The sequence below is a fragment of the Pungitius pungitius genome, chromosome 6 (assembly GCF_949316345.1).
Source record: "Pungitius pungitius chromosome 6, fPunPun2.1, whole genome shotgun sequence".
Classification (NCBI taxonomy): Eukaryota; Metazoa; Chordata; class Actinopteri; order Perciformes; family Gasterosteidae; genus Pungitius; species Pungitius pungitius.
In genome coordinates this window covers 22,438,637-22,460,959 of record NC_084905.1, presented here as the reverse complement: position 1 = coordinate 22,460,959, position 22,323 = coordinate 22,438,637, and the positions used below count along the sequence as shown (strand labels likewise).

At 48.8% G+C, this 22,323-nt stretch overlaps 3 protein-coding genes across 5 annotated transcripts; 2 read left to right on the top strand and 1 right to left on the bottom strand.

Moving 5' to 3' along the window:
• The first annotated feature begins 397 nt into the window (after window positions 1–397).
• tph2 (tryptophan hydroxylase 2 (tryptophan 5-monooxygenase)) lies at window positions 398–6,256 on the top strand. The gene is made up of 12 exons (XM_037450609.2): window positions 398–625; window positions 1,190–1,324; window positions 1,402–1,585; window positions 1,859–1,962; window positions 2,045–2,112; window positions 2,239–2,435; window positions 2,599–2,734; window positions 3,036–3,162; window positions 3,491–3,586; window positions 3,698–3,831; window positions 4,225–5,622; window positions 5,955–6,256. The coding sequence occupies exons 1-11, from the start codon at window positions 467–469 to the stop codon at window positions 4,397–4,399; spliced, it is 1,515 nt and encodes a 504-aa protein (XP_037306506.2). The 5' UTR covers window positions 398–466; the 3' UTR covers window positions 4,400–5,622; window positions 5,955–6,256.
• A 999-nt stretch (window positions 6,257–7,255) lies between these two features.
• On the bottom strand, window positions 7,256–16,190 carry LOC119196389 (transcription initiation factor TFIID subunit 4-like). 2 transcript variants are annotated; one of them, XM_037452033.2, is made up of 15 exons: window positions 14,566–16,190; window positions 13,827–13,987; window positions 13,645–13,719; window positions 13,352–13,531; window positions 13,149–13,271; window positions 12,513–12,602; window positions 12,197–12,373; window positions 11,565–11,631; window positions 11,381–11,486; window positions 10,929–11,098; window positions 10,693–10,823; window positions 10,486–10,611; window positions 10,182–10,238; window positions 8,357–8,479; window positions 7,256–8,234 (listed from the first exon to the last, which is right to left on the bottom strand). In XM_037452033.2, the coding sequence occupies exons 1-15, from the start codon at window positions 15,665–15,667 to the stop codon at window positions 8,064–8,066; spliced, it is 2,859 nt and encodes a 952-aa protein (XP_037307930.2). In that variant the 5' UTR covers window positions 15,668–16,190; the 3' UTR covers window positions 7,256–8,063. The 2 variants fall into 2 exon arrangements, with proteins under 2 accessions (XP_037307930.2, XP_037307931.2); XM_037452034.2 differs by having other exon boundaries at window positions 13,352–13,528.
• A 107-nt stretch (window positions 16,191–16,297) lies between these two features.
• Window positions 16,298–22,318, top strand: lsm14aa (LSM14A mRNA processing body assembly factor a). 2 transcript variants are annotated; one of them, XM_037452038.2, is made up of 9 exons: window positions 16,298–16,573; window positions 17,311–17,474; window positions 17,546–17,699; window positions 18,540–18,860; window positions 19,154–19,336; window positions 19,704–19,866; window positions 19,957–19,995; window positions 20,070–20,310; window positions 20,823–22,318. In XM_037452038.2, the coding sequence occupies exons 1-9, from the start codon at window positions 16,453–16,455 to the stop codon at window positions 20,841–20,843; spliced, it is 1,407 nt and encodes a 468-aa protein (XP_037307935.1). In that variant the 5' UTR covers window positions 16,298–16,452; the 3' UTR covers window positions 20,844–22,318. The 2 variants fall into 2 exon arrangements, with proteins under 2 accessions (XP_037307935.1, XP_037307933.1); XM_037452036.2 differs by having other exon boundaries at window positions 16,299–16,573; window positions 20,820–22,318.
• Window positions 22,319–22,323: the final 5 nt, after the last annotated feature.

Genomic DNA, 22,323 nt, shown 5'->3' with positions numbered 1-22,323 from the left:
ATGTCCTGATGGACACTATGGAGACAATCCTGTAGATCTTGTCAGACGGGTCAAACTCTCGAGAGGAAACAAAATGATTTCATTCTGAAAAATTGGATCTATTTTTCAGTTGAAATAATATTTTCAATAATCCGTCTCTGCTAGTGAGTGCCGCTGTGTCTTTGAGCAAGGCACTGCACCCCAAACAGCTGTGTGTGAATGGGTGAATGTCAGGAGCTCCGCCCAGCAGAGGTTGAATGGATGGATGATGTCATGTAGTGCAAAGGAGCTTTGAGGTGTGAAGCCCACTGAAGAGACCGGTTGGTCTCCACTGTGAATGGGAGCTCAGGGGGCGGGGCTTGGGCAGCAGGGGGAGGGGCTTGCAGGGGGCATTTAGCAGGAGGTGGTGCTGGGCCAGCTGCAGTGTGAGGAGCAGCACCCAGACGGCAGGCTGGAGCCCTGGTACTCGTACACCCACTGGTTCCCCATGGCCTCGTCCCACGTGAAGCGGGCCGCCCCGGAGCCGGTCCCCCGCATGCAGCCCGCCATGATGATGTTCTCCAGCAAGTACTGGTCCCGGAGGGGTCTGTCTCTGGACTCCGCCATGTTCCACGAGCAGCAGCAGCGCCACACGGGGGGGCGGATGGTGAGGACCTCCTCTTCATCACCCTCATCTTCCTCCTCTACCCCCTCATCAATGACTTCATACTTTGACTGTATTTGTTTCCTTAAAGGATCACGTTATACTCTTTATCTTTATAGGATTAATAAATACATGTATTTAAATTTCAGATAAATCTCTAGAAACCAGAGGATCAAAAAGGAGCAGGACGATCTCCATGAAATAAAGAATAGAACATTATTACACTTATTATTATGTTATGATTCTTTTATCCCTCACAACCATGTTATGTATAATGTACTTTTGTGTTACTGCTTTTAAAGAGTAATCGGTGAAATACTGGATATTTTCTCCTATTTCATCTTTTGTATGATAGTCATTTAGATATTAGTTCATGTGTAAAGTTTCTATTGATTAGAATCAATCGGCACGTTGCTCATACGATATGAGCGTCATCTTGTGTTTTACCCATAATGCTTTGTTCTAATAATCAGAACCCTTTTGCGGTGGTAATAAACGCTCTGAAGTCGAGGACATCCGAGCGTTAATGTTGTGTCAGATGACTCTTGTGTTGTGTGTGTGGTCCAGTCGAGGAGGACGTCCTTCTGTCCCATCAATGAGGTCCCGGACAAAGACGGCGCTGAAGGCTGTGGGACGACGGCTGTGGTGTTTTCTCTGAAGAACGAGGTGGGCTGTTTGGTCAAAGCCCTGCGCCTCTTCCAGGTAACACGTCGGCTTGCTCCTGGCTCCCTGTGCGACGTTGAGGACAAGTGTCTCCTCACCGCTGTGCTCCTCTGCAGGAGAAGCGAGTGAACCTGAGTCACATCGAGTCTCGGATGTCAAAGCGAGTCGTCAATGAGGTGGAGATCTTTGCCGACTGCAGCTGCAGCAGGAAGGAGTTTGACGAGCTGCTGCAGCTCCTCCAGGAGCACGTTAACATCATCTCCTCCAACACTCCTGCACACCTGTGGTCTGCTGAGGCAGGTGAGTCCACCTGACCCCCTACACTCCTCTTGGACCTGTGTGGTCTGCTGGTGGATTCATTGTGTCCACATGACGGACGGATCTCCTCTTGTCCTCCTTGTGCCGATGAGACGTGCTCCCATGATGCTTTGCACCAGATGTACCCTGGAGCTGAGGAGAATAAAGCGTGTTGGTTAGAATAGTGTCCATCATATGGTTTTAACTGATGTGTAAATACATTGTTATTGTGATAAATCAGCCTTTCCACTGAGTGCAGTTCCTTCCTGCTGTCAGATGATGGAGATGATGTCCCGTGGTTCCCAATGAAGATCTCCGAGTTGGATCAGTGTTCTGACCGAGTGTTGATGTACGGATCCGAGCTGGACGCAGACCACCCTGTAACTACAATACGTTGTATTAGTACTATGATCTTGTATAATAATAATAATGATGCTGACCCTGACTTCTTCCTTCCTGCAGGGCTTTAAGGATGAAGTTTATCGCCATAGGAGGAAATACTTTGTGGAAGTGGCCATGAATTATAAATTGTTAGTATTATAATTTGTCAGTTTTCCCCTCCAATCACAACTTGTTGTATGTATTTTATTTCTCAATGTACTATGAAACACACACAAAGGAGCATTTCCATGATCACCTCTGTGTCTCCTCCCCAGCGGGCAGCCCATCCCTCGCATCCAGTACACACCGGAGGAGGTCAGGACTTGGGGGGTGGTCTTCAGAGAGCTCACCCAGCTGTACCCGACTCACGCCTGCAGAGAATACCTGAAGAACCTGCCGCTGCTCAGCCAACAATGTGGTTACCGAGAGGACAACATCCCCCAGCTGGAGGACGTCTCCCTGTTCCTCAGAGGTTTGGTTGATCTTTTACACTTTTAGTCTTTTAAAAAACGATTTCAATTCAATCATTCAATCAGATGAAAACATGCGTTACGTGTCAGTCTATTTCCTGGAGTCTGGAGGAGGTTTTCTGACGTTGTGATGAGAGCACGTGATGCGTGTCCCGCTTGTTTCAGAGAGGTCAGGGTTCACCGTGCGACCAGTAGCAGGGTACCTTTCCCCCAGAGACTTCCTGGCTGGTTTGGCCTACAGAGTGTTTAACTGCACTCAGTACGTCCGTCACAGCACCGACCCGCTCTACACACCTGAGCCGTGAGTACACCTGCACGCACACGCCTACCTTCACAATAAGACATCCTTCTCAGAGTAGCATCTTCCTGACGCCTTCACAATAACGTTTCTTCTCCATGGAGCAGCTCTTCACAATAAGAGTTTCTGTGAGCAGCATATTTCTGACTCCTTCACAATAAAAGGCCCCCCTGCGAGCAGCAGCTCTTCCACAATAAGAGCTGCTTTTTTGAGCGTCAGGTCTCTGGCCCCTTCAAAATAAGAGCTTCTCCTTTGAGCATCAGGTCTCTGGCCCCTTCACAATAAGAGCTTCTCCTGGTTGCAGGGACACCTGCCATGAACTGCTGGGTCACGTTCCTCTTCTGGCTGACCCAAAGTTTGCTCAGTTCTCTCAGGAAATCGGACTTGCGTCTCTCGGAGCTTCTGATGAGGACGTTCAGAAGCTGGCCACAGTGAGTTTAATAATTGATTATAGATCTGTGATGAGAGTGCCCCCTAGTGGCCTCAGGGACTATTACAGTATTACCATAATGTCTCATTGATGTTTAATATCATCATAGTTTTACTGTGAATAACTGAATGTGTATAACCTTTTTAGTCGATTTAAAATATAAAATAAACAACTAATTTCCCTCTAAAACTCCTGAACTAGATCTATATATTATACATCGTAATATAAGTCCCCATGTTGAGCTTCTTTGTCTATGATGTAATCCACGCTGCTGCGGACATACTTTATTATGTTCTTATAGTCTTCTTATATCTGATATCTGTGAACAGTGTTATTTCTTCACCGTTGAGTTTGGACTCTGCAAACAAGACGGACAGCTGAGAGCTTATGGAGCCGGACTACTGTCATCCATAGGAGAGCTGAGGGTACACACACACACACACTTTGAATTAAAAACGTATGTGTACATATACATACATGTATATGTGTGACCTCATAGAATTAGAGTAAACAGATTCCGGGTGTTTGATCCACAGCACGCCCTTTCGGAGAAGGCCCGTGTAATGACCTTTGACCCCAGGACCACCTGTGACCAGGAGTGTCTCATCACCACCTTCCAGGAGGTCTACTTTGTGTCCGACAGTTTTGAGGAGGCCAAGGAGAAGATGAGGTCACTCACACATTCACCCTCTCATCTAGTGTCAGTCAAGTGTCATTATGAGATAAGCCACTGGGCATTGGGCTGACGTGTGTGTGGGCTGGAGGGGGGTCTGTGAGGACACAGTGTTAACCACCGCACCACTGCCCTTACCATTTATCTTCTATTATTATGAACATAAAGGTCTTATATATATCCCCAGAGATATAAATAGCATACTAATGAAGATGAAAGACATAAATCATCTCATTGGGCAACAACACACCTGGAATGTCATTGGTTGTTCACCAAAAACTATCCAAGAGCAAAGGAGGAGAAATCGTTCTGATCGGATCATCAGCTCATACACGACTATCGGCCCTGTGTGACGCGTCACATGACCTAACGCTGTCTCCTCTCTCACAGGGAGTTTGCTAAGTCCATAAAGAGGCCGTTCTCGGTGTACTACAACCCGTACACTCAGAGCATTGACCTGCTCAAAGACACGCGCGGCATCGAGGACGTGGTGCAGGACCTCCGCAGCGACCTCACCACCGTGTGTGACGCCCTAAGCAAGATGAACACCTACATGGGCATCTGAGCCTGGGCCCATTCTCCACTCTGTTACTCCACTCTGGACCTCCGCTCTGTTACTCCGCTCTGTTACTCCGCTCTGTTCCTCCGCTCTGTTACTCCACTCTGTTACTCCACTATGTTACTCCACTCTGTTACTCCGCTCTGTTACTCCGCTCTGTTACTCCGCTCTGTTACTCCGCTCTGTTCCTTCGCTCTGTTCCTCCGCTCTGTTACTCCGCTCTGTTACTCCGCTCTGTTACTCCACTCTGTTACTCCACTCTGTTACTCCGCTTTGTTACTCCGCTTTGTTACTCCGCTCTGTTCCTCCGCTCTGTTCCTCCACTGTTACTTTATTACATCACATGTCATTTAGCTGATGCTTTTGTCCAAAGCGACTTACAATGAATGCATTTCAACCACAAGGAGTCAAACTCAAAAGAACAAGTGCAATTTCACTTCATCACCAGGATACTCCACAACGTTACTTCACCACTACCTAAATTCGTCGCTACGTTAATTTGCCACTATGTCAGCATTATATGTATCTGTTTGAATTAGACTTGAGTCCATAATTAACAATAAAAACACACATTAGGTGGTTTAGTCTTTAAGAGCGTTGTCGCTTTGTGTCTCTATACTGAACAATTATTAAAAATCAGATTCTCTGGAACCAGAATAAAATGACATGTGTATTCAACCCTGAACCTTGATGGTCTTCATCTCATGTTGGTGTTTCTCCACCTGGGAAAACATCTGACATCATCAGTGTCAGGTGATCATATATATGTATATTTATTAGGGCCGGGACTTTAGCGCTAATTACGATTAATTACAATGTGAATTAAGATGAATTATTTACACAAAAAATAACACATTAAACATTTTTTACGCATTTTTACACTTATTTTTTGCACCGCGGAACGTTTCTCACTGGATGAGTTTCGGGGGGACCGATTATACTGGAGCACCAACTAGCGTCCATGACTTCAGACAACAACAAACCACAGTGAACATGAACCAAGAAGCTGACGAGACCGTGTCGGGTGGCCCCGTGAATGGGAAATCTTCTTATAATAAACACACGGATGGAAGCGTCGATAAGAGCGTGGTTGTGTGCAAGCTGTGCAACAAGGAATTCACATCGAGCCTCAAGTATCACCACAACGCAACACAATTAGCAGCTAGCGTGGACGTACAAGGACCCACACCCAACCCACACTGCACCAGATGACTGGTTTAAGGACCAGGGTAACTAAGTCCACGTCTGAAAAAATAACCAATGTTCTGAATGTACTTGAAAGTATTGGTCTACTTAAAAAAACATAGTTTAGAGAAGGTCTACTTACCTATAGGCTACCTGAATTTCTGAAAGTACTATATTTCTAAATATGCTATTTCTACACTTGTCTGCTGGAATTGGTTGAACAAAAATAAAAATCCATGTGAATAAAATTACTTCTCACTGTTCTCAGGTCAAATATTTATGCAATTCATTTTGATTAATTAATTACAAAGCCTCTAATTAGATTAATATTTTTAATCGAGTCCCGGCCCTAATATTTATATATGTATATATGTAGAGAGAGGACAGACGTCTCCGTGGACAGCACCGTCCCATCAGCCTTCACTTCCTGCCGCCCACGTGATGACCTCACTTCCTGTCCACACAGACCCATGGAGGACGGAGACAGATGACCTGCTGCTCTGGCAGCTTCAGTTTCTTGACTGGTTGACATTATTGATCAGTACCACTACACTACTACTACTACATAACTACTACATTAGTCCTTCTACAGTACTACTACTGCTGCTATATAATACTACATCCGTTCAAATACCTTACTGTTCTTGTAATAAATAAAAGTATTGATCAGAGGAATATCACCTCCATTTTCTTGATGCTTGCAGTTAGATTTCACAAATTGATTTGGAAAGATCACAAAAAGTTTCCATGTTTCAGTTCTAGAAAACTGTTTAAAACATTCCTTTAAAATGCTTTGCGTCACAGACTCAAAACGCAGACTTCAGGCACAAAAAAACACTATTGAAATTCCAAAATCATGACGGCTGGGGTCAAACAAATGAGCATCAACGCACTCATTAAACTCAGGAGACACATTAAACTACTACAAGACATGAGACAAGAGACACGCGTAAAGACACGGACAGTGCAGGGACACGGCGGATTAACTAAACTGATCAACAATCGTTTTATTACACTGGAGCTCTGAACCAAGTCAAGGAGGGGGGGCAGGCGGAGACGAGGCTGCCCAGGGCCCTCAAGAGACAAATAAACCAACAGAACTGAAGAAGGACAACGTGCAGCGGCTTTCCAGATGTTTTCTGCACTGTAAATATGTACAGTGTGAGAGACAGTGTGTGAGACAGTGTGTGAGACATGAGAGACATGAGACAGTGTGTGAGACATGAGAGACATGAGACGGACTGTGTCCAGACTTTAAAGCCCTCTGAGGCTAATTTGTCCAAAGAATCACATCAGTGTGAGACAGTGGCCCCCGGTCTCTAGTCCAGCTGTAGGGGAAGCCCGGTTCTACCAGCCGACTGTGATGGTGCGAGAGGTGGAGCAGGAGGCCCAGTGGGTGTGTGGTGGTCCGAATTAATACCCCCCCCCCCACCACCACACACACGACTCTGCCCATCCTCCACCTGGACCCGTCTGCTTCACGTGGTCTACGTCCTGCGAGTCCGATCCGGATCAAACCGGAACCTCTGGTTCAGACCTTTGACCTCTGCAGCGTAAGTCAAACCTGGAAAGATCATTTTTAGAAATGTGTACAGATAATTCAGACCTTTTATTGGAAAACATTCCTTTAGAAAATAAATGTCAGCTGGTTTCACATCAATTGAAAAAAAGTAAATCTGACTTTTTTCATTTTCTTTATTTCATTTTTTTTTTGCAAAGGTACAAACAACTGTAAAATTGCATTTCCTGAAAGGTTCCAGGGCTGAATTCAGAATGTAGGAAATATAAATAGTGGCAAATATTGTGTCCTTGTTAAAGATGAGTCGGCTGAACCTCCTTTAGAGCTCTGGACCAAACGGACCAAATGCCCGATACATTTAAAGCCTTAAAAACCTTCAGAGAACACGACACTCTGCAAAAAGCCTCTTTAAAAACTTTCAACAGCAAAACTGTATTTTAACGAGTGACAGATGAAAATGTTCAACAGTAAGAGGTCGATGACGCCGTGAGGGGAGGAGCTGGAGGAATGTTGGTCTGCCTGAGTCAACTGGAGGAGAACCAGCTCCCTGTGGAGATCCCTTGTGTTAAAGGGACAGCAGCTGTGATGTAGCTTTTATGCTAAGCTAACCAGCTGAGACTGGAATCAAAGGGTTTACGTGACTGTTCCTTTAACACACACACACACACACACTAACATAATAAAAAGGGAGCTGAGTAGACCTGTGCACGCAGTGCATTGTGGGTAATGTAGGAGGAGGACGCGGTTCCACTGGTCCGAGTTCCAGTCCGGTTCCTCCAGAGTAAAAACGGTTCTGAAGCCTTGAGTTCAGGTCACGCTGTTAAAAGTATGTCAACATGTGACTCTGGCTTTTATTGCGTCACCTTTGATACGGTTTCATTTATCTCGGATCTCGAGCTGGCAGGTGAGGAGGAGGTGGACTCCTCCTCCTCCTCCTCCTCCTCCTCCTGCTGCTGCTCCTCCTCCTCACTTCAGCAGGGCCTTGTAGAGCGCCATGGAGCGGGAGGTGGAGCGGTCCTGTTCCAGGCAGAAGATGAAGTCCCTGAGGTTCACTCGTATGATGCGCTGACGGAGCTGCTGGCGGGAGGAGGAGGAGGAGGAGCCGGGGGAGGAGCCTGGACCGGAGCAGGAAGTCACCTGTGGGAGGAGCCGGGGCAGCGTTAGCGTGGGGGGGGGGGGGGGGGGGGGGGTATTATGGATGGCTCCATTCAGAGAGCCTGTGTTTTGTGAGGGCAGTGACATCAGTGAAGAAGAATCACCTCGGCTCCAGACGATGAAGCTCCTGGTGAGTCCATGCGCCGCTTCCTGCGTGGTCCAATGGCGGCGAGCGCCGTGAGGTTTGCGTCTCGTTGTCTCATCTGAGCCAGTTCCTGCTGCTGCATCTGTGGACGACACGTCGACTGTTCACCTCCACATGCACTAAGGGGGGGGGGGGGGGCTACAGGACGCAACCATGTGTCCCTCTGATCTGAGATCATATGCACATGTATAAATATTTATACATGTGCATATGTACGGCGACCTTAAATGGTTTGATCCTAGTGTCTCCTAGTGTCTTGTCTCCGTGTCTCGTGGTGTCTCCTAGTGTCTCATGGTGTCTCCTAGTGTCTTGTCGTGGTGTCTCCTAGTGTCTCCTAGTGTCTTATCTCCGTGTCTCATGGTGTCTCCTAGTGTCTTGTCTCCGTGTCTCGTGGTGTCTCCTAGTGTCTCATGGTGTCTCCTAGTGTCTTGTCTCCGTGTCTCGTGGTGTCTCCTAGTGTCTCCTAGTGTCTTGTCTCCGTGTCTCGTGGTGTCTCCTAGTGTCTCATGGTGTCTCCTAGTGTCTCATGGTGTCTCCTAGTGTCTTGTCTCCGTGTCTCATGGTGTCTCCTAGTGTCTTGTCTCCGTGTCTCGTGGTGTCTCCTAGTGTCTCATGGTGTCTCCTAGTGTCTTGTCTCCGTGTCTCGTGGTGTCTCCTAGTGTCTCATGGTGTCTCCTAGTGTCTTGTCGTGGTGTCTCCTAGTGTCTCCTAGTGTCTTATCTCCGTGTCTCATGGTGTCTCCTAGTGTCTTGTCTCCGTGTCTCGTGGTGTCTCCTAGTGTCTCATGGTGTCTCCTAGTGTCTTGTCTCCGTGTCTCGTGGTGTCTCCTAGTGTCTTGTCTCCGTGTCTCATGGTGTCTCCTAGTGTCTTGTCTCCGTGTCTCATGGTGTCTCCTAGTGTCTTGTCTCCGTGTCTCGTGGTGTCTCCTAGTGTCTCATGGTGTCTCCTAGTGTCTTGTCTCCGTGTCTCATGGTGTCTCCTAGTGTCTTGTCTCCGTGTCTCGTGGTGTCTCCTAGTGTCTCATGGTGTCTCCTAGTGTCTTGTCTCCGTGTCTCGTGGTGTCTCCTAGTGTCTCATGGTGTCTCCTAGTGTCTTGTCTCCGTGTCTCATGGTGTCTCCTAGTGTCTTGTCTCCGTGTCTCGTGGTGTCTCCTAGTGTCTCCTAGTGTCTTGTCTCCGTGTCTCGTGGTGTCTCCTAGTGTCTCATGGTGTCTCCTAGTGTCTTGTCTCCGTGTCTCATGGTGTCTCCTAGTGTCTCATGGTGTCTCCTAGTGTCTTGTCTCCGTGTCTCATGGTGTCTCCTAGTGTCTTGTCTCCGTGTCTCGTGGTGTCTCCTAGTGTCTCATGGTGTCTCCTAGTGTCTCATGGTGTCTCCTAGTGTCTTGTCTCCGTGTCTCATGGTGTCTCCTAGTGTCTTGTCTCCGTGTCTCGTGGTGTCTCCTAGTGTCTCGTGGTGTCTCCTAGTGTCTCATGGTGTCTCCTAGTGTCTTGTCTCCGTGTCTCGTGGTGTCTCCTAGTGTCTCATGGTGTCTCCTAGTGTCTTGTCGTGGTGTCTCCTAGTGTCTTGTCTCCGTGTCTCCTAGTGTCTCCTAGTGTCTCATGGTGTCTCCTAGTGTCTTGTCTCCGTGTCTCGTGGTGTCTCGTAGTGTCTCGTAGTGTCTCGTGGACTAAGGTCACATCTGAAGCTAATGTCTTCAGTGAGGCTGGGGCTGAAGATGAGAAGTGGTCGTCATGACGACGCAGGTAGTCCAAGCAGACGTGCCCATATTTGGGCGTGTGGGTTACCTCCTTAGCTTTCTGCTTCAGACGAGCTTGTTCAGGATCTTCTTGTCTCGCTCGACTCTGAAAGACAAAAAGAAACTTCTGATCAACAACATGAACGTAGAGAAGTTAAAGAACCAGAAAACAAGCAGGAGTCGTATGTGTGTGTGTGTATATATATTATTATATACATGGGGCAGTTTGTGTTAAAATACAATTACACAACAGCGTCTAAAATAGACACTTTCTAAAGTGCTTACTCGTTAGTTTAGAAGAAAAACTAACTTTTAATCTCATTCATAATGTGAATAAGATAATAATGAGACACCTTGGCAGCCTTGAGCAGGATCTCCCTCTCCTGCTCGTCCTTCCTCTGCTTCTCCATCCGCTCCAGCTGCTCGAAGAAGCGAAGCTGAGAGCGAACGTCTGACGTCTGTTCGTGTTGCTCTTCATCCTGGTTCAGTGCAGAAAACATCAACAGCTTTAGAACCTTGGACACGTGTCCGTGGGTCACAGCGGGACAAGCGGTCCTTGCCTTTCCTCCGTCCGTCCGATGTTGCGCAACGACCGAGACCTTCTCCAGGAGGGAACGTAGTCTGGACTGAGTGGCATGAGACACCAGGTTCACCACCTCCAGAGGAACCTCCGTGACTCCCAGCTTCTTAGCTGAGGACGAGAGGAGCAACAAGATGGACGTCTTCTCTACTGACATCTATTGGTGTCCCCCATTCAGAGACTGCGGGTAAGAAGTGACGGGACGGGGGACAGCACCTGTGTCCAGGATGCGGCGGTGCAGCAGGCCGGTGGGCAGGAAGGCTTCGTCCTTGCAGGAGCGGATTTTCGTGCCCACAAAGTCCGAGCTGGTTGCTAGGATACGGGCGTTCTCCTCATTAAGGTTGACGCCGGCCATGGACGCCACGTCGTTAATGTCGTCGTCATCTCTGAGGACGAGCACAGTGATGAGAGCTAAGGCCTCAGGTGTTAGTGTGACCTCATGCTGCCCCCTGCTGGCTGCACCATGAAGCACCTCAAGATGATTCACTTCAGAAACATCAGCAGACATAAAATCCCTCTAGAATAATGTAGGGTTTCTGGTTAAATACTATCAGAATATTTAATTCTATATCAACGGATTATATTTGATCTGTAAAAATCATTGAAACTTTGCTGCTTTTTAAACAAAATGGATTTTCTGTAAAAATGAACAATAAGATTCACCCTACCTGAATGTCCCGCCCCCCGGGTCGCTCAGCTTCCTCTGATTGGCTTGAGCGGCCAAGTTCAGAGGAGTCTTCCCGATTATGGTTGTGGGCCCTCTGAAGAGTGCACCTGAGGGGGGTTTCACATCAATGACAATCACACATAATAAGAAGAGATCAAAGAGGGAATGATGAGGAGTTCATTCACCTTGAGGTCTGAGCGTCTGACTGAAGACGACAGGTGTTCTGCTCTGGATGTTTGTTCTTCCCACAGCCTGAAGGACCAGAAATAACATTTAAAACAAGAAAACAACCACCAAATGATGGGATGTGGTTCACATGTGGTGATGTTTCATGTATTTAAGGAGGAGCTCGGAGGCTCCAACCTGTTGTCACAAAGGATCGATTGGTGGATGTATTGATCATCGCGACAGGTTCAATGGAGGAGAACACAGGACCAGAACCACAACGGCTCAGGGCCCGGTTCATCAGCAAAGTTCCTGGTACCATTGAACAATGGGGCACCTGCAAGTATCTCATTATATTAGTGTTCACTTCTAAAACGATGACTCCAGGACAGCGAGCGTCGGGTGGGGGCCCTCTGGGGGCTCCTGCAGGCGTGGCACCCCGTGTCATAACGTCAGTCTGTAGCGTGCTAATCAGCAGCTAGCTCACATACATGCGAGGCCTCAGCGTGGCGCTCACGTGGCGTTACGGCTCTTCTTCTGGGAAGCAGCATTGGTAGCACTCGTACAGGAAGTGATGTCATAAGGGGCCTTTGTGATCTCACGTTAACGCGGCGTCGGGTCGCGCTCATCAATGGGAGCCCGGAGGACCTACCATGGTGTTGGTGAGGGGGGGGTTCATCCTGACGGTGCCCCCCACCGGGCTGATGGGCATCCGGGACCTGATGGTGGTGACTGAGCCGGGGGCGACCGGCTGGGGGGCCGAGGTACCGGGGGTCACGATGGACTGCTGGCTGCTGAGGAGAGACTGACGCAGGGCGGGGAGGCTTTTCTGAGGGGGGGGGGACAACAACAACATCAATAACCTTAACGTCAACAAAACACGATAAAAACAGTAACAATACAAAACAACAACAACAGTTACAACGGAACAATAGCAACCTCCAAAACAGCCACCATGAGGTAGGTACCTTGAGGAAGGGGATGAGGTAGGGCTGAGGAGACGACTTGAGCTCAGCCTGCAGTCGACTTGTGAATTCTTCAGGCTCAATTTTTGCATCCTGAATAAACACAAACAAAACTCCAGTAATAAACAATCAGGAACACACACACAAGTTTGGGCTCACTCAGAAATGTCCAAGCACCGTTTCGTTCCATGATGATGACATTAAATATATGAGAAATAAACTCATTCAATCACTCAATGTGATAAACGGTGCTACAGGTCCATGCGGAGTAGAAAACCCGTATTTTACTCTCTAAATGAAACTCGCCACTTCTTCTTGTTCTTAGAAATGAAGTCTATTCCAAGCAGGAAATTGGGAGGAAACAATTTCCCACAACGGTGTGAACTCGTCCCTGCTGAGAGACCAGCAAGTGTACAACAAGTACACAACTACGACACAACAAGTGTTAACAAGCAAGGTAAAACGTGCTGGAGACACCACGTCTTCTCCTCATGGACGCTAGCCCTGTTAGCTTAGCGTAAGGTGAGCTGTTGGAGCAGGATGCTGAATGCAGTGAGCAGTCTGGATGCTCGCCACTATTTAACATTGCTATTAACTCATCTAGAATAAGAACGGTATGCTTAGAGACAGAGATCTTACAAGCAGGTCCTGCACCAGGGCCTTCACATTCTTGGAGGTGTCCGGTGACGGAGAGTTGTGAGACGCCAGCTTGATGAGTGTTGCCAGGAAGTTTTTACACTTCTTCACGTTTTCCTGCATCTCCTGTTGGCATGGTAACAAAGAACAGCAGGTGGTCAACAGGTGTCCCGTCTGCTTTAAGAGGCCAAAGGAGGGGGGCAGACCTGGGACACCACGGTGACTCTGTTAGTCGGGGTGGGGGGGGTGGTGTGGGTGGTGCTGGACGGGACGCTGACAGGCTTCGACACCGGCGTCCCCCCCGCTGTGATCACTGTCTGTGCCTTCTGAGCCGGGGGCATCTTCACTGACACCGCTGCACCACCAGGGGACACCGTGATGGTCTTCTGAAACACGTCACATGGTCACATGGTCACATGGATACAGGTTTCCACCAATGATGTGAACAGGGTGAGGGGAGAGGAAGAGACAGGACACAGGGTGAGGACAGAAGACACACCTGGACAGTCGTGGAGGACGGAGACTGAACCATTCTGGTCTGGGTGGGGGCGGCCAGGCGGACGGTCTGAGGAGCCTGAAGGTAACAAGGAGGAAGAGGAGGGGCTTGAAGCTTTAGGTGTGGTGATGGTTTCCTGTTTGTTTATGGATGGCGACCTTTGACCCTGACGGGTCCACCCGTACCGTGGCGGGGGCGCTGACCCGGATGGCGGTGGTCGGGGTGGGGGGTCTCTGGCTGATGTTGGCCCCCACTTGGCCCTGCTGGGTCTTGGCCTGAGCTTGAGCCAGCACCTGCTGAGGGACCATAACCAGCTGACCCGTCTCGGTACGGACCAGAACCATACCTGAGGAGGACAGGAAGCATCACGGTCACTGGTCATGGATGGAGACAAACCCTCCAGCAGAGAGTGGGCTCATGTCAACGGACATTTGCTCCTTTCGTTTCTCTGAAAGTCCTTTTAGCGTCTTTGATGTTTATGAAACATGGACGTCGTCACGACAACTGGCTGCGACATGTCTCTTAAAACATGTCTTTGACACTCAAACACCCGTCTCTCTACACCACCTGTCTGTCTCTCTACACCACCTGTCCATGTCTCTCTACACCACCTGTCTGTCTCTCTACACCACCTGTCCATGTGTCTCTACACCACCTGTCCGTCTCTCTACACCACCTGTCCATGTGTCTCTACACCACCTGTCCGTCTCTCTACACCACCTGTCCGTCTCTCTACACCACCTGTCCGTCTCTCTACACCACCTGTCCGTCTCTCTACACCACCTGTCCGTCTCTCTACACCACCTGTCCGTCTCTCTACACCACCTGTCCGTCTCTCTACACCACCTGTCTGTCTCTCTACACCACCTGTCCATGTCTCTCTACACCACCTGTCTGTCTCTGGTGGGACCCCAGGGGGCTCACCTGGCGGCATGGAGAAGCCGGGGGGCAGCTGGATGGTGGTCTGCTGTTGAGGCCGGACGGCCAGCTGAGGAGCGGCGGCTCGGGGGGAACTCGCTACCAGACCGGGTCTCTGCTGCTGGATGGGCGAGGCCACGACGGGGGGCCCCGGCGGCCGCCCCGCGGTGAGCTGACCCACTCCATTCACCGCCGGCTTCAGGACGGCGGCGGCTGTGCCGGTCCCGCTCACGGCGGGTGGGGGGGTTCCGGTGAGGATGACGGAGTTCCCGGAGACGGGCTGACTGGGAACTAGCACCTTGGCCTGCATCAGGTGGGCGCCGTGGTTCACCACCGGGGGGCCGGAGGCGGACGGGACCGCGCTCTTGGGGTCCACTCCATTCAGGGCCACACCGGACACCGGAACCGGGAGTCTCTGCAGCGGGACACCGGGAGACTGAGGGAAGTGAGGCTGAGCGGCCATGGAGGCGATGATCGCGGAGCCCCCGCTGCTGACGGCGCTGATTACCGAGCCGGTTCCCGCTGCCGACACCGCCGCTGCTGCTGCTGCGGGGACCGAGTTCACCAACTTCACGGCTTCATTTAAACTTCCGGGGGAAGCGGTTCGGTTTGCCTCCACCACGGGGCCGCCGCCGGGAGGAGCCCGGTGGAAGCTAACAGCGGCGGACCGAGTGGTCAAAGTTACAGGTCCCGGTACCGGCGAGATAGTAGGGGGTGCTGTGGCTCCGGCGGGCACCGCGGACGCGACGGTTCCCGGGGAGGGAAGCACTTTAACGGGTTCCGGATTTGATAGCCCCGGTTCTGGATGCCCTTGTTGGGGCTGCTCCAACGGACCCACCGGATCGCGCACTTTCCCTGAGAACTGAGCGGTAGTTGGCTGAGCTCCCTCCGGTTTACCGGCGGAATACGAAGCGGCGGGAGCTTCTCTGTCTCCGAGCTGTGATTCCAGAGAGCCAACTAAGTCGCTAACAGCTTTCTCGTCCACCTCATTGAAGAGCATGTCCTCCAGCGGGTCGGAGGCTCCCGCCATCTTTGATGTCGGACCGTTGTGCAAATCGTATTTTAGAATGTGCGCATGCGCGGAGGATCCGAGTCTTTTTTCCAGCATAGAACTGTGAGGAGTAGATTATTCGTGGTGACACTGCGCTCTGGTGTGTGTACTACAAGTGAACTGTTCAGAATGATACATTCATAAGGAATGAATAGAAATATAAAGGGGACATAAAAGTAAAAACTTACAGTTAATTCCGAAATGGAATGAAAGCTAAACATGAAATACAATAAAGTAAGAATATTTAATACACTAAAAATGCATTTATATTTATAGTACTTTAAAAGTGAAACTGTTAAAACTGTCTGTCAAGAACATTTTCACCGTTAAGTACATGATAAATATAAAATGATCAAAATGCTGGGACCTGAATGTGTTGTGCTGGATGAAATGAGGATTGTTTCACTACGTTAAAGCAAAAAGTCACCAAATGAAAGACAATCGAGATTGGGAACAAAATATGTAGTTATTTACTAAATAAATACCATTAGTCAACTGCTAACTTTAACTGTGATATGTATTAGATAAGAGAGAATGAAATGGACCAATGTATTTTTATGTAATACAATAAACTTGTTTCTTATGCAATTAGTCTGTGTCGCTCTTCTACCCACCGAAGATCTGGATCTCAACACGCAGCGTGATAGCGCGATATTACGGTCTTCTCGTTAGCCCCCGCGCTCACAGCCTCCGATGGAGGATAAGGTAGCCATGTTGTTGTAGCGGTGACGGTGGAGAGAAGAGTACATCCCGGAGAAACTTGCTGCAGATCCGTTACCGTCGACCACACGGCTCGGAGGGCCGTCCATTCCGTTCGGACTTCCGACCCCGGAGTGGACACCATGAGCGGTGGGACGCCCTACTTGGGCAGCAAGATCAGCTTGATCTCCAAAGCCGCGATCCGCTACGAAGGAATCCTGTACACCATCGACACCGATAACTCCACCGTGGCTCTGGCTAAAGGTAGCATTCATTCTAATGCTAACGACAGCTAACGTCGGGCTAATGCTAACGACAGCTGCTGGTGCACTCTAAGCGGGTGTTCACCATTTAAATGTCCGCCAAAATGTCCACTGTCAGACGGACGTGTATCCATGTGGAGTCCACGGGTTAAACGTTAATGGGCAAATAGCGTTAAGAATACCTCCCAGGCTGCTAGCGTTAGCTGAGCTACAGCTATTAAATGTCAGTGTTCTGAACAAGACAAACGCTAGGATGCTAAAGCGTGAGAAGTTAATAGTAACTGAAATGACATCAATGGGAAAAACGAAGTGATGACGTCATTGCGCAGGGCTGATCCTCTTGTAAATAAACGTGTAATAAATACACTTTAATCTGTTTGCAACGTGAGTCAGCTATACAACATGCCTGCTAGCATGAGCATGTTGGCTAGCTTTGACATATTTATTCATTTGAACCTGATGTATGGTAGCTTATTGGTAACATGTTCTGGGGTTTAGTTAAGGTTTTTAAAGTGTATTTGAATGTGATCCATGAATTCTGAACGTGACACACTTTACAAATCTAAAGGTAACTGTTAAGTCGTACGTCTCCTGCTCACTAAATGGTTTCATAAATGTAACATTTAGAAAAGATATCACAGACTTCCTGCTCCTCAGAGGGTATTAATGGTACCTGTGATTGCCAATCGTATTGTAAAATGAAGTAAACGTCCACCTTTCCTCTTTCCTCCTCCTCAGTGCGCTCCTTCGGCACTGAGGACCGCCCCACTGACCGGCCCATCCCCCCCCGCGATGATACCTTTGAGTACATCATCTTCCGGGGCAGCGACATCAAGGACCTGACGGTGTGCGAGCCACCCAAACCTCCGTGTTCTCTCCCTCAGGACCCGGCCATCGTGCAGGTAGACCTCCGCCCGAGCCCCTGACGGAGTACCTTCATCTTCAGTGTGACACTAACTGTCCCCTTCCTCAGTCCTCCATGAGCTCCAGCTCATCGTCCTCTGCTGCCGCTGCTCCGACCCCCTTCCAGTCCGCCGGGTCCTATGGGCTGTTCAACCGGGCCCCGGCCTACGACCAGTTCAGCAGCAGCCCGCTGGTCTCCCCCCAGTTCGGGCCCGTGGGTGTAGGTAAGCTCCTGGTACCACGTAATGCATGGCAATGGAGGAGGGGCGCAGTCACGTGAACAGAAGCATCTGTTGCAGCAGGTGCAACACGGAGCTGCTTGAGATCGCTTTTTACCTTGTGACTGAATTTATTAGAATGTTTACGCTTTGTTGTCCATCCATTTTCCTCCTCTTAATACAGATTAATCATGTTTAGAGCTTTTCTTCCTGCTGTCCTCGTGCACTTTGCTCTCAGCGCGCCATCATTTGAAGTGTCAACGACGCCCCACGTTTAGCAGGACGTTTTAGCCGTGTTCTGCAGTGTTCCTGCTGCTTTCATGGCGTCAATCCAACATAAAGGCTTTCAATATATGTTGCATATCTTTTGTTCCTGCACAATTAGCACTGGGATCAAGAAAAAGCCCAACGATGCTCCTTGTGACGGGGGCACACGGAGCAGAGCACACGAGTCCCTGAGCAAGACACCCAACCTAACCCCTAACCCCCCTAACCCTAACCCCGCTCCCCGCATGGGTTAAAAAGCAGTACAGGTGGCTTTGGATAAAAAGCATCAGCTGAAGGACATGTGATAATACTCTTCCATAGTGGATCATTGTAAACCTAAAAAAACAGGCTTTCTTGGGGCCTAATTGAATGGTAGGCCTTGGAATTCACATTTAGTTTAAACACTACATTTTGTATATTTATACACGGAGCTTTCCCAACTTTTTGGTCCTTGAAGTCCATTAGTCCAAAATGTGTATGAACCCTGAGAACTAGACCCAGTTCACCTTATTCTGTGGTCTTAGAGGTTGTGTTTTAGGAACTTGTTCTGGTCCCCCCCCCCCCCCCCCCCTCACCTAGGACGCAGCAGCCCAAGCCTGGACCCTCTAAGGAAGAGCCCCACCCTGGAGCAGGTGGTCCAGAGCGCCCCCTTGGTTACCACCACCACAGCTCCGGCCCCCGGGCTGGGACGCAGAAGCCCCGCCCACGCCCGCACGGCCCCCCCCACTCAGAAGCTTCCGAACCAGGAGGGCATAGATCCGAGGAAGGGTGAGACCTTCAGGGGGGGCAGCAGCACCACCCACAGCTGGTCTGCACCCAGAACCATCTCGTCCTCCCACATAAGTGCTGTGGACAGAGCTCCTCCTGCAGGACTCAACCACTCGGTCTTCAGCCACCCAGGTGAGAGTCCCACCCCCCTCTCAGGACTCACTGGACCTCCAAGCTGCTGCCTCAGGGGTTGGGTTCAGATCTTCAGTGTGCTGTTTCCATCAGGCTCCAGAGGTCGGACCATTAAAGGACTCGTTGGAGACTTTTTAGAAGCGGTTCATGAGAAGTTCATCTGTTGGTGTGACTTCTGGACTCTGACCCTTATAGCTGGTTCTTCACGGCCTCCTGATGGACCTTTGCTGACTTGGTTTTTGAGTTTGCGATACTGGGTCTGATGGTGTCCTTTGGTTCTTCTGTGCTTTCAGCGGCTGGCGGCGCTCCAGCTAACCGCCGCGGCCGCGGAGGGGGTCACCGCGGCCGCGGACGCTTCAACGTCCGGCGGGACGGACCCATGAAGTTTGAGAAGGACTTTGACTTTGAGAGTGCCAACGCGCAGTTCAACAAGGAAGACATCGACCGGGAGTTCCAGAGCAAACTGAAGCTGAAAGGTGGTTTCCATGGAAACGGCTCGGTGTGGAGATTCCTGCTTAGAAGCATGAATACAACGAATAAGCCACAACAAACACTCTTAAAGTGTTTGTGACACTAATAATTGTACATTTCTAAAAATGACCCCACCCAACTGCATGCTGGGTAAAGCTCGGAGACACGAGAGGAACTGTGTTCACTTGATAAAACAATAGCATCAGAGATGGATTTTTGGCCCCACTGGGCATAATAGATAATCATCTCCAGTGTCTATTCATAACCCTAGATTTACACTCTGGGTCGGGGGGGGGTCAAGCTCCTTGGTTAGCCGTTAGCGGTGCTGCTAATGCTTGTAGCTTGATCCCATTCCCTCCTCTGGTCTCTCAGATGAGAAGACGGAGAAAGCGGTGAACGGAGAAGAAAAGGCTGACTCCGCGGTGGAGAACCAGAGCAGCGAAGGAGCGGCTGAGGAGGAGGAGGCGCTGGGCCCCAACGTGTACTACGACAAGTCCAAGTCCTTCTTTGACAACATCTCCTGTGATGACACCAGGTACCCTCTGTCCTCTGGTTGCATGTCCTCACCAGACTCCATGCGCCAGGTGTTAAATGAGGTCCCATGACCCGTCTCTTGTCTCTTCAGGAAAGCCAATGAGAAGTCCGGAGTCTCTGGGTTCCCCAGGTAAGAGGTTCTGGTCCTGAAGCTCCAGAAGTTGTAGTATTCCTAGTGCGTCACCTCCTCTTCACCTCCTGCAGGGAGCGGAGGCAGACCTGGGCGGAGGAGAGGAGGATGAACGCGGAGACCTTCGGCCTCCCTCTCCGCCACGGCCGGGGACGAGGAGGCTACCGGGGGCGAGGAGGGATGGGCTTCAGAGGAGGGCGGGGGCGCTCTGCCAGCCGGGGCTCCTTCGGGCCGCCGCAGGGGGGGGGTGGCTTCAGAGGAGGTTACCGAGGCAACCAGGCCGGCCGGGAGTTTGCCGACCTATCAGCATACAGGGTGAGTCGATGTGTCCTAAACGCTGTGTTTTCTGTGGATCGTTATTGGTTCAATGCCCCCCTGATCTGTAAATATCATGTTTTGAGAAGATACGGGCTAATGAACTTTTGCATAACTTCCAAATGACCAAAATTAGAAAAAGGTTGAACCCCTGAACACAGATCAGGGGGCGCTGGATGAACCCTTTAGTAGAGTTTAGACCTTGATAATAGGTGAGAGGGAGCTTCTTGTATTTCAAGGAATGGTTGTTGTTGTTCTCTCACTCACTGTTTTGGGGCCTTAATCATATCCATAAAGTTGGGATACGTCTCAGAAATGTGGTGATTTGGGGGTCTCTCATTTAGGTACAAAGAAATGTCTCTGTAGCGCCCCCTAGTCCAGTTCTGTCCCTCGATTGACTTTCTCTTCATCATGCATGTATTATATGTCCTTATTATCGTACTGTAACATGAGTAAAACACAAGTCTTAAAACCTGAACTCTTTGTGAGGACGCTGTCTTCTGTTCCAGAAGGACAACAAGGTGTCTGCGTAGTCTCCCTGAGGACGTCTCTTCTGTTGACTGAAAGGATGAAGATGTCTTCTTGTTGTACATTTGTCACCAGCACTGAGGACTCAACGTCTCTGAATAAGTTCAATAATGTATAAATGTCCTTGTTTGTTTTTCAATGAATTCTCTCCTCTAAAAGCGCCGTTCTGTTTCACTGACACATAGCTTTATGGGGGGGGGGCTTCCTCCTTCCTCCACCATGTTCCTCTTCTTGCGATGGTTAGTGTTTTTATTCAGCAGAAACAGCAACGCTACAATGCATATCAGATAGAATCCGAATAAATCTCCCACGTACTGTCCCTTTAAGGGCTGCTGATTGGCTCGGCTTGTTGTGGTGGTTTCTGGGTAGCAGAATGTCACAGGTCAAAGGTCACTGGCTCTTTATTACTGTGGTTCTGGAATGAAGTCAAACAGAACACTTCACTGGCAGAAGCGTAAATATAAAATGCAGAAGATTGAAAACGTCCTCAAATTAAAGGAAGTGACGCTGTTGTTATTTTTTTGTTGAATAAACGGTCAAAGGACACTTATTAAACTTCTTTAACAATAAGCGTTCATTGTTTTTATCTCCACACAAAACACAGTGAACTTTATTAATATTTCACACCTGCCAATAAATAAATAAATCTGAGTTAAATGAGTGAAATAAGTCATTAAGAAATAACATGTTTCAAATCAACTTCATCAAATATTTGATCAACTGTGAAAAATGGAATAATAATAATGTCCATAACGTGTTTCCTGATGAAGAAAATACAATTAACATGTTTTTCACATTTGTTTTATTTGGGGATTTAAAATCTTCTGCATTTTTCTAATAAACTTCCAGATGTTGTTACCAGATCACTAATCCATAATACAATGTTATCCACATGTTCTCTTCCAGTCCACATGTTATTGTGCCTTAATCCAGATGTTGTCAGTCTAGATATTATTACACCTAAATCCACATGTTTTTACCCATGGATCAAATCCAGGTGTTCTACAGTATGTTTATCCAATCCAGATGTGAGTCCAGCAGCTCCTTCATAGGACGCTAGTTTATCATTTGAACTTCAGACCAGATGTGTCAGTCAAGCTCCACATCCATGTTTGAAACCAGCACCATGAGATGGCTTCTGACCTTTAATCTCCCTTCAAAGTACTTTAGTGTACTCGGGACATACTACTATACTTACATGGGTACACATATGTTAGTATATGTAAATACATTGTGGCTTTAAGGCTCCAGAATAAAAGCACATCAAATACTTTTTACGATTGTGTTCCTTCCCGTCAATGTAAAGGTTTGAGTTTCAGAGAGAAGTTTGGTATAAAACATTTACTATCTTAAAACAAGAAACCAACGGATTAAATAAATTACTTGTCCTTTAAATACAGAGAAATTAAATCTGATTAAATTGCAAATGTAATTGTATCAGGCTGCGATTCATTTACATTAAATTATTCATTCAAGTATTTTTAA

Bases quoted from the DNA above. Each gene is read 5' to 3' on its own strand.
- tph2 (XM_037450609.2), top strand. From the start codon at position 467: ATGGCCTCGTCCCACGTGAAGCGGGCCGCCCCGGAGCCGGTCCCCCGC. The intron at 1,586-1,858 runs GTGAGTCCACCT...TCCTGCTGTCAG, and splicing joins CCTGTGGTCTGCTGAGGCAG to ATGATGGAGATGATGTCCCG. The intron at 3,163-3,490 runs GTGAGTTTAATA...ATCTGTGAACAG, and splicing joins ACGTTCAGAAGCTGGCCACA to TGTTATTTCTTCACCGTTGA.
- lsm14aa (XM_037452036.2), top strand. From the start codon at position 16,453: ATGAGCGGTGGGACGCCCTACTTGGGCAGCAAGATCAGCTTGATCTCC. The intron at 16,574-17,310 runs GTAGCATTCATT...CCTCCTCCTCAG, and splicing joins CACCGTGGCTCTGGCTAAAG to TGCGCTCCTTCGGCACTGAG. The intron at 18,861-19,153 runs GTGAGAGTCCCA...CTGTGCTTTCAG, and splicing joins CTCGGTCTTCAGCCACCCAG to CGGCTGGCGGCGCTCCAGCT.
- LOC119196389 (XM_037452033.2), bottom strand. From the start codon at position 15,667: ATGCTGGAAAAAAGACTCGGATCCTCCGCGCATGCGCACATTCTAAAA. The intron at 13,720-13,826 runs GTACGGGTGGAC...TGTTACCTTCAG, and splicing joins GGGTCAGCGCCCCCGCCACG to GCTCCTCAGACCGTCCGCCT. The intron at 10,612-10,692 runs GCAAGGACCGCT...GCACTGAACCAG, and splicing joins ATCGGACGGACGGAGGAAAG to GATGAAGAGCAACACGAACA.